General features: G+C 46.6%; 1 protein-coding gene across 7 annotated transcripts in view; it reads left to right on the forward strand.

The window, feature by feature from the left end:
* Positions 1-10,559, forward strand: part of MID1 (midline 1) — a 351,173-nt gene that overhangs the window by 309,019 nt on the left and 31,595 nt on the right. For all 7 annotated transcript variants that reach the window (XM_070750817.1, XM_070750815.1, XM_070750813.1 and 4 more), the window contains one exon: positions 8,723-8,830. In XM_070750817.1, coding sequence (XP_070606918.1) covers positions 8,723-8,830 — 108 coding nt within the window. The remainder of the gene's footprint in view (positions 1-8,722; positions 8,831-10,559) is intronic.

The following is a 10,559-nucleotide window of genomic DNA, read 5'->3' on the forward strand; positions in this document are numbered from 1 at the left end:
CTGACCTGATACCAGCCCCTAAAAATTTTTTGGACAATGTACAGAGGCCTTGGCAATATCCAGAAGCTGCTCTGGGCCCAACAGCCTCTGAGCGTAAGTTTTACGCATTTGAGCCAGAATTGGAAAAGTTACTTGAATTTCCATCGGTAGATGCTCCAATTGCAGCCCTAGTATCTAATGCATTAGTCCCTTCCGAGGTGGCAGACGGCCTAAAACCGGAAGACCGGAGGGCTGAGGGAATAAATAAAAAAGCTCACCAGATGTCGGCATGGGCCCTCAAAGCAGCTTCGGCAGCCTCATTTTTTAACAGAGCTTCGGTCCTTTGGCTCCAGGAAATGCTCTCGAAGCTGGGACCTGAAGAGGGTCGCTTAAGGCAGGACCTTAATAAGTTGCTAGCTGCTGCGGAATTCTCAGCGGATGCCACTCTGTCCGCATCTCGTTTCTCCTCACGAGCTCTAGCAGCAAACCAATCATCCCAACGATTACTCTGGCTCCGGACTTGGCAAGCTGACGCCAAATCCAAAGGGCGTTTAGCCTCGGCCCCATTTGATGGGTCAAAGTTGTTTGGAGAATCTCTTGACAAAGTCCTTGTGGAGGACAAGGACAAGAAGAAAGTCATGCCTAGATCTTACAGAAGGCAGGAAAGACGCACTGCCCCGTATTTTAGGCGACAGCCCTTTCGAGCTGAATCTTCCTCCTCTGCACCCCAGGCTGGAAGATCATATTCACAGGGGTCCTACTCCCAACTGTCCTACAGAGGGGACAGGGGTAACTTTGGAGATCGGAACAGGCAGTTCCAACAATCAAGGAGGACCTATTGAGGTTCCAACAGGGGAGGCTTTAGAAGGAACAAATGACTTTACCACAATAGTTCCCATAGGAGGGCGGCTGCAGCACTTCACCGCCTCCTGGGCATCTATGTCTACCGACACTTGGGCCATAAACACTATATCTCAGGGACTCACCCTGGAGTTTGCCCTGAACCCTCCAAACAGATTTCTGGAGTGTCCGGTACTTTCCAACAATCACAAGCGCAACCTCCTCTACCAAGAAATTCATCATCTATTTCAAATCAAGGCCATCGAGAAGGTTCCACCACACCAGGAGAAGCAGGGGTACTATTCCATAGTGTTTATAGTACCCAAGGCCTCAGGGGGTTGCCGCCTCATCCTCAACCTGAAGCAGTTGAACCTATATATAAAATACCGCAGGTTCAAGATGCACTCTCTAAGGACTATACTAGCTGCTATACGTCAACAGGACTGGCTGACGTCAATAGACCTCAAAGAGGCATACCTCCATGTCCCAGTGCATCCAGATTCCAGGAAATACCTCCGGTTTTGTTTCGAAAACCACCATTTTCAGTACAAGGCCATGCCCTTTGGCCTATCATCAGCTCCCAGGACTTTTACAAAGTTATTGGACATCCTCACCGCAGAGCTAAGGACACGTCCTCTACGCCTGATGGCGTATCTGGACGATATCATCATACTGTCCAGCAGCTCCAGTCGGGCACGACGCGACCTGTCAGAGACTATAGAGACCTTGGCAGAGGCAGGGTTCTCAATCAATTACCAGAAGAGTCATCTCATACCAACCAGGCATTTACCTCACCTAGGTACCAACATAGACACCATTCCTTTTCAACAGAACCGGACCAGCCACTCTTCCAGATTGGTGTCAATTTCACCAGAGGTACGCCGATCGCTCCCATGGTGGAAGTCGTCAGCGCTACATCAGGGGTCACCGTTCCTACTACAACAGGAGGTGACGATAACTACGGACGCGAGTCTCTCAGGTTGGGGAGCTCATTCCGAGGTAGGGATGGCCCAAGGATTATGGAGTCCAGAGGACCTCGCATGTCCCAACATCAATTACTTGGAACTCAGGGCGGTCCACCTGGCTCTACGACACTTTACGGACCTGGTGAGGGGCCAAAATGTACTGATCCTTACAGACAATGTGGCGACCAGGGCACACATCAACCATCAGGGCGGCACGAAATCAGGCCGCCTGATGAGAGAATCTCAATCCCTGTTCAGGTGGGCAGAGCAACATCTCGCATCTCTACGAGCAGAGCACATATCCGGCACCTCCAACATACAGGCGGATTGGCTCAGTCGGACCACTATCGACCCGACAGAGTGGAGCCTGAGCTCAGATCTTTTTCAGGACATTGTGCGCAGATTTGGGGCTCCGGAAGTGGACCTATTCGCCACCTGCCACAACACTCACTTACCGAGGTTCTTCTCAAGGTTCCCATCACCAGGAGCGGAACAGATCAATGCTCTAGCCTGCCCGTGGCCAAGGGGTCTGCTGTATGCATTCCCCCCCATCTGCCTAATACCGAGGGTAATACACAAACTATTACAAGAGCAAGCAGAAATTCTCCTGGTGGCTCCTCACTGGCCCAGACGCCCTTGGTTTGCGGACCTCGTGGACCTTTCAACTTCTCCCCCTTGGCGCATTCCACATCACAAGGTGGTACTGATGCAGGGGTCAATTTGCCACCCAGACCCCCAGTGGTGGAGTCTTGCCGTGTGGCACTTGAAGGGGAGAGGTTAAGGAAGGAATGGATCCCGGATAAGGTGATATCCACCATACAGGCAGCACGCCGTCCTTCCACAACACGGATTTACCAAGCTACCTGGAAGGCTTACTGCTCCTTCTGCAGAGCTCGTGATCAGGACCCTCAGTCACCATCAGTGATTCAGATTCTGGAGTTTTTACAAGCAGGCCTGGATAAGGGATTGGCTCCAAATACACTTCGCAGACAAACGGCAGCTATTGCCACAATACTAAAGATGGACTTTGCTACTCCAATCTCCCAGCACCCATGGATTCGGGATTTCATTAGAGGAGCAGCGAACATCAGACCTCCTACTATACACCGTTTCCCCACATGGGATCTGCCACTGGTGTTACAGGCCCTCACGGAGCCTCCCTTTGAACCCTTGAGGGAGATACCGCTGCGTCTGTTATCACTAAAGACGGCCTTCCTCACGGCAATCACATCGGCAAGGAGGGTCTCCGAGCTCTCAGCATTATCAGTATGACCGGACTTATGCATCTTCCATACCAACAGAGTGGTCCTCCGACCAGATCCTGCCTTCCTACCTAAGGTGAACACGGTTTTTCACAGATCTCAGGACATTGTGCTACCGGACTTTTGTGCCCAAGGGTCTCATCCACTGGAACTAAGATGGCACAAGTTGGATGTTCGACGGGCCATCAAACTTTATATTAGACGGACTAATACCTTTAGAAAAACGGAAGCCCTATTTGTCTCCTACTTTCCAGCATCTATGGGGAGTAAAGTCTCGCCCAAGACAATTAGTTGCTGGATTCGTTCCTGCATTATCACGGCATACAAATCACGATCTACACCGATACCAAGAGGCATCACAGCACACTCAACAAGGAGTGCAGCCACTTCAGCGGCATGGACGACACAGGCCCCGATTGACGATATTTGCCGTGCGGCAACTTGGGCCACACCTAATACATTCGTTAAACATTACAGATTGGACACTTTCGCTTCTGCTGAAGCAGCCTTTGGACGCAGAGTACTGCAGAGAGTTTGCACCGATACTGCGCCCCTGGTCCAGCCTTTCCCCCCCTAATATGTTAAGCTTGGGTATATCCCATGTTGGACTCTCCGAAGCAGTGCAAGTGGAGAAGAACCGTTGAACTTACCTGAACGGTCTTCTCGCTGCACTGCAAGGAGAGTCCAAACCCACCCGGCTGTTTGGGCCCAGGGTCTCAGGGTTGTCATAGTTTGAGTTATTTCAAGTTAGTTGATTAATAAAGTTCTTTGGTTTACTATCACTATGACTTCGTTTTATTGTAAGACTGACCCGGGAAGGGCAGCATGGGGGTTGGACCAGTAAATTATGCTAATTTTTAACTCAGTCCCTTCCAGCTAGGCTGAAGATTAACCCATGTTGGACTCTCCTTGCAGTGCAGCGAGAAGACCGTTCAGGTAAGTGCAACGGTTCTTTCCAGAAGTGACTTTATGCTGCACCGAGGCTTAAAGGTTTCTTGCAATCCCTGAGCTGCAACATGTCAAGCATCTACGAAGCCATTACAGTTACATACTGTGTACATACTGTGTGTGTGTGTATGTGTGTGTGTGAGAGAGAGAGACATATAAATGGTGAAAAACTGGACCATATATGTGAATTTATTTATCACTGTTTACAAAAGATGGAGAAATGGGTGAATAATTGTTAATATGTGTAAATGCCAGTAAAATGTTGTGGTTAGCATGTGGTCTCTTTGTGAACAATTAATTTATGTAAGAGAAATTGAAAATGGCTGTTAAAAATTCAGTGTGCTCTATGGAAATAAGGATTGGTGTATAAGGAGAAATAACAGTAAATTCAATGCAGTGTGAAAGGAATACATAAATTTAAATAGCAAAACAAGAAAAGGAAATAGCATTGATATTGTTATTGTTTTGGTATCATTCATGAAATGAATGATATACCCATCATTTGAAAAAAATGTCCAACTTATTTTGATGACAATTAGTCAGGAAATGATATGTAGAGGAAACAAAAGAGGAGAAATTTTTATTGCATGGAATCAGAGTTACATTCATTCAGTACTGGATATCATCTATATATTAGAGTAGTTATTTGTATCAATAATATCTGAGAAAGTACAGTGATACCTCATCTTACAAACGCCTCGTCATACAAACTTTTCAAGATACAAACCTGGGGTTTAAGATTTTTTTGCCTCTTCTTACAAACTATTTTCACTTTACAAACCCACCGCTGCCACTGGGATGCCCCGCCTCCGGACTTCCGTTGCCGGTGAAGTACCCGTTTTTGCGCTGCTGGAATTCCCCTGAGGTTCCCCTCCATGGGAAACCCCACCTCCAGACTTCCATGTTTTTGTGATGCTGCAGGGGAATCCCAGCAGGGGAATCCCAGCAGCGCAAAAATGGACGCCTCGCTGGCAACAGAAGTCCGGAGGTGGGGTTTCCCAGCAAAGGGAGCCTCAGTGAAATCCCAGCATCGCAAAAACACAGTGGTCCGGAGGTGGGATTTCGAGGACTTCAGTGTTTTTGCGATGCTGTGATTTCACTGATGCTCCCTTCTCTGGGAAACCCCACCTCCGGACTTCTGTTGCCAGTGAAGCGCTCGTTTTTGCAATGCTGGGATTCCCCTGCTGGGATTTCCCTGCAGCATCGCAAAAACACAGAAGTCCGGAGGTGGGGTTTGCCATGGAGGGGAGCTTCAGGGAAGTCCCAGCAGCGCAAAAGCAGGCGCTTTGGCTGGCAAAAGGGGTGAATTTTGGGCTTGCACGCATTAATCGCTTTTCCATTGATTCCTATGGGAAACATTGTTTCGTCTTACAAATGTTTCACCTTAAGAACCTCGTCCCGGAACCAATTAAGTTTGTAAGACAAGGTATCACTGTACATTGTTTTCAAGAATTCAAGCATTCATTCAAGTTTAAGAGCATTTAAAAACATGGGCGTGAAACAATGCAACTTTGTTAGCTTTATCTTGTTTTGAAATGGTGGGGGCACCTGGCGTCGAAGGGGATGCTGCCTGGCAGTGGAACCTGAATTACCAACCATTATGGGGACCATCTGTGTTGGGACCATCTCTGTCGCGATCATGTGGAGGCTGCTAAGAAGAGGTTTGAGAGTCGTATGGAGCCACGGAGGGTATGGGGATTCGGAGATGTAGCCTAACAGAACTATTAGCTCTTGGGGGGAGACTGGGGCGACCAGCGATTATTGGGACTGCTACAGGGAGAGAACTTGGAATAATCCCAAATAAAGCAAGAGACAGATCCTGGAGTGCCGGTTAATGGCAGTTGCCAACACTGAGAAGTCCACTCTATCATTGCACTTTAAGACTGAGACATTGGCTTTAGACACTTTAAGACACTTTAAGACTAAGACATCAGCCAACCTGGAGTTTGGTTTCCTCGTGCTGCTGTGTTTCCTTCATTTTCTATTTAATAATTAATTTATATTTTCTATTTGATATCTATATTAATTACTAAGGTAGCCGGGTTGGCGGTGGAGTTCCCCAGACTTATTGTCTTGGGGGACTTCAACCTGCTGTCACTCGGCGTAACCTCTGGACTGGCACAGGAGTTCATGGCCACCATGACAGCCATGGACCTGACTCAAGTAGTACAGGGTCCGACTCACGAGGGGGGACACGCACCCGACATGGTATTCCTCTCTCAGCAATTGAATAATGGTCTGAGACTAAGGGGCTTAGAAGTGTTGCCTTTGTCATGGTTGGACCATTTTCTACTGTGGCTTGACTTCCTGGCTCCAATCCTTCCCCGCAGGGAGGCGGAACCGATTAAGTTGTTCCGCCCCAGGCGCCTGATGGATCCAGAAGGTTTTCAGAAGGCGCTTGGGGTTATTCCAGATACACTCATCCACAACTCGGCAGAGTCTCTGGCTGAAGCCTGGAACAAGGCTGCAGCAGAGGCTCCTGACTGAATTACGCCATTGCGACCTCTCCGTGGCGCTAGACCTCGTAGAGCCCCATGGTTCAACAAGGAGCTCCGGGAGTTGAAACGCCAGAAGAGACGTCTAGAGAAGCGATGGAGGAAGAGTAAGTCTGAATCCGATCGAACACTTGTAAGAGCTCACATTAAGACTTACAAAGTGGCGCTCAAGGCGGCAAGATGCGCATATCATGCCGCCTTGATTGCATCAGCGGAATCCCGCCCGGCCACTCTGTTTAGGGTGACCCGCTCCCTTCTTAACTAGGGGGGAGTTGGGGAGCCCTTACAGAGTAGTGCCGAGGATTTTAACACGTTTTTCGCTGATAAAATCGCTCAGATCCGGGCGGACCTCGACTCCAATTGGGAAACAGAGTCGACTGATAACGATTCAGTCAAGGTGACTGGGGCCCGTACTTATCCACCTGTCTGGGAAGAGTTTGATCTGGTGACACCTGATGAAGTGGACAAGGCCATTGGAGCTGTGAGTTCCGCCACCTGTTTGCTGGATCCGTGTCCCTCCTGGCTGGTTTCGGCCAGCAGGGAGGTGACACAGAGCTGGGTCCAGGAGATTGTCAACGCTTCTCTGGGGAGGGGGTCCTTTCCGGATCCCTACAAGGAGGCACTTGTGTGCCCCCTCCTCAAGAAGCCTTCCCTGGACCCAGCCATTCTTAACAACTATCATCCAGTCTCCAACCTTTCCTTTATGGGGAAGGTTGTTGAGAAGGTGGTGGTGCTCCAACTCCAACGGTCCTTGGAAGAAGCTGATTATCTAGGTCCTCAGCAGTCAGGATTCAGGCCCGGCTACAGCACGGAAACTGCTTTGGTCGCTCTGATGAATGATCTCTGGCGGGCCCGGGACAGGGGTTTATCCTCTGTCCTGGTGCTCCTTGACCTCTCAGCGGCTTTCGATACCATCGACCATGGTATCCTTCTGCGCCGGCTGGGGGGGTTGGGGGTGGGAGGCACTGTTCTTCAGTGGTTCTCCTCCTACCTCTCCAGTCAGTCGCAGTCGGTGTTAGTGGGGGGTCAGAGGTCGACCTCTAGGTTACTCCCTTGTGGGGTGCCTCAGGGGTCGGTCCTCTCCCCCCTGCTATTTAATATCTACATGAAACCGCTGGGTGAGATCATCCAAGGGCATGGGGTGAAGTATCATCAATACGCAGATGATACCCAGCTTTACATCTCCACCCCTTGCCCAGTCAGTGAAGCAGTGGAAGTAATGTGCCGGTGCCTGGAGGCTGTTGGGGCCTGGATGGGTGTCAACAGACTCAAACTCAACCCTGATAAGACGGAATGGCTGTGGGTTTTGCCTCCCAAGGACAATTCCATTTGTCCATCCATTACCCTGGGGGGGGGGAATTATTAACCCCCTCAGAGAGGGTCCGCAACTTGGGCGTCCTCCTCGATCCACAGCTCACATTAGAGAAACATCTTTCAGCTGTGGCGAGGGGGGCATTTGCCCAGGTTCGCCTGGTGTACCAGTTGCGGCCCTATTTGGATCGGGAGTCACTGCTCACAGTCACTCATGCCCACATCACCTCGAGGCTCGACTACTGTAACGCTCTCTACATGGGGCTACCTTTGAAAAGTGTTTGGAAACTTCAGATCATGCAGAATGCAGCTGCGAGAGCAATCATGGGCTTTCCTAAATATGCCCATGTCACACCAACACTCCGCAGTCTGCATTGGTTGCCGATCAGTTTCCGGTCCCAATTCAAAGTGTTGGTTATGACCTATAAAGCCCTTCATGGCATCAGACCAGGTTATCTCCGGGACCGCCTTCTGCCGCATGAATCCCAGCGACCAATTAGGTCCCACAGAGTTGGCCTTCTCCGGGTCCCGTCAACTAAACAATGTCGTTTGGTGGGACCCAGGGGAAGAGCCTTCTCTGTGGCGACCCCGGCCCTCTGGAACCAACTCCCCCCAGAGATTAGACTAGCTCCCACCCTTCTTGCTTTTCGCAAGCTTCTTAAAACCCACCTGTGTCGTCAGGCATGGGGGAATTAAGATATTCTTTCCCCCGCGGCTTCCACAATTTATGTATGGTACGTTTGTATGTATGATTGGTTTTAAATTAAGGGTTTTTAGTTTTTAGTATTGGATTGTCGCACGTTGTTTTTATTACTGTTGTTAGCCGCCCCGAGTCTACGGAGAGGGGCGGCATACAAATCCAATAAAATGAAATGAAATGTTTTTAAATTTATTCAGTGCAATAGCTTGATCTCTTCCTTAGGTGAATGCGTCTCGACAAGAATCCAAGCTGATGGAAGAATGTGACCTGCTTATAGAAATAATCCAGCAAAGGCGTCAGATAATTGGAACCAAAATCAAGGAGGGAAAAGTAAGAATTTTATCTTTGAGATTCTGAAATAAAGGTCCTTACTTTTATGTTCTATAAAATTTCTAATTTCTGATTTCTTAATGCACATCTTGAAATCCCCTTGCTTCATTTATTTGCCTGTTGTTTGAATTTATTAAATAAACATTTAAGTCTTCATTTAAAATTTATTGAATGCCTGTTGAAAGATATCATGTTATTTTATCTTTCTATTATATGATACTTCATATAACTAATAACTCTACAAATGATAATTGGAAGGGAAATTCTGCTTTATTCACCAGAATAGTTTATGTAATAATATTCTAAAATATTTATGCTTTGTTTGAAAAATTTCCTAGGCAAAAATTGACTATAAAATAAGAATTAATAAATTATCATCATCTACATGGATATTATAAATAAATTATTATATCTATTAAAGACACACAATTAACTTTCTTAGTTTGCTCTGTAAGAAAGCAAGGTCATGAAGCATATTGAAGGATATTGAAGTTGAAACCATTAGTGTTTTAGGGAAGTAGAAATTTAATGAAATACTGTATTTTATTGTTAATAACTATACTACACATATTTCTGATTTTAATTTCTGTGTAAGATGAATCTCAGATAGCCATTCAAGCTTGGTTACCTAGCTAATGTTGAAATCAGTTTCACCATGATACTTGGTTTATTTATGTGTTTGTTTATGTCTGTGAAAGAGGGAGGGGGAGGGAGGGAGAGAGAGAGAACATATATGCAAGCTACCTACTGTAGTCCTTTACTGCTAAAATAGCTTGAAGAAATCAAACAAACTCCCTGTGAAAAAAGCTTTGACAAAAAATAACGTCAGAGGCAGGTTAAACGGGCAGGTTAAGTGGTTCACTTAGCTGTCAAGATACTGCAAATAACTTAAAATAGAAAGCCCTGCAAGCAAGGGCTGTTTCAGGACCATAGTTCTCTAAGTTATTATTTGACAAGTCTGAACTTCTTTACATTGTTAATAAGATTCAGGTCTATCTCATGGCCTTCTGTATAATCTCCTTGGTTACATAACTGTAGGGTAAATGCTTCTTCTACCTCCAAAGTTCATACACTTTTTACAGAATCAGTAATGCTGTTCCATTCCAAACTTTACATTTACATTAAATGAAAGGATGGGGGTTTTTTTAATTAACAGATGTGCTCATTACTGCAGTATACATTTGGTGTGGGGCTGGGGGGGGGCGCGGAATAGTTTAACAAACACAGTACATTCATTCCCAAATAAGGTATGTACAGCAGTTAGTGGTCATGACAGCCATTTCCAAATAAGGACAAAGTGTCTTGCATTTTTCCAGCAAATTAAGCAGGTGTTTCTACCAGCTGCTTTAGCAGTATGAGTATGTAGCCAAGCAGTAGAAATGGTATATCTTAGAATTAACATTTCATACAAGTTGTTCACTTTCTCAGCCTAATGTCAATAATAGGCACTATAGGGTCTGGAAGTGTATTCAAAATAAAGGCCTGGTATTTATATCCAAGCTTTATAGACTCTTTTTCCAAAGTCTCAAACCTTACCAAATTGTAGGTAATTTCAAGAATTCTTTTGTTTCTTTAATGAACAATTTCAAATTAATAAGTACCTTGGTTGGTGGGTGTAACGATTAGGATAAGTCAGTCCTTGCCTTCAACATACAGTGTTACTTCTACTTATGAACTTAATTCGTTCCGTGACCAGGTTCTTAAGTAGAAAAGTTTGTAAGAAGAAGCA

The sequence above is a fragment of the Erythrolamprus reginae genome, chromosome 4 (assembly GCF_031021105.1).
Source record: "Erythrolamprus reginae isolate rEryReg1 chromosome 4, rEryReg1.hap1, whole genome shotgun sequence".
Taxonomy (NCBI): Eukaryota; Metazoa; Chordata; class Lepidosauria; order Squamata; family Dipsadidae; genus Erythrolamprus; species Erythrolamprus reginae.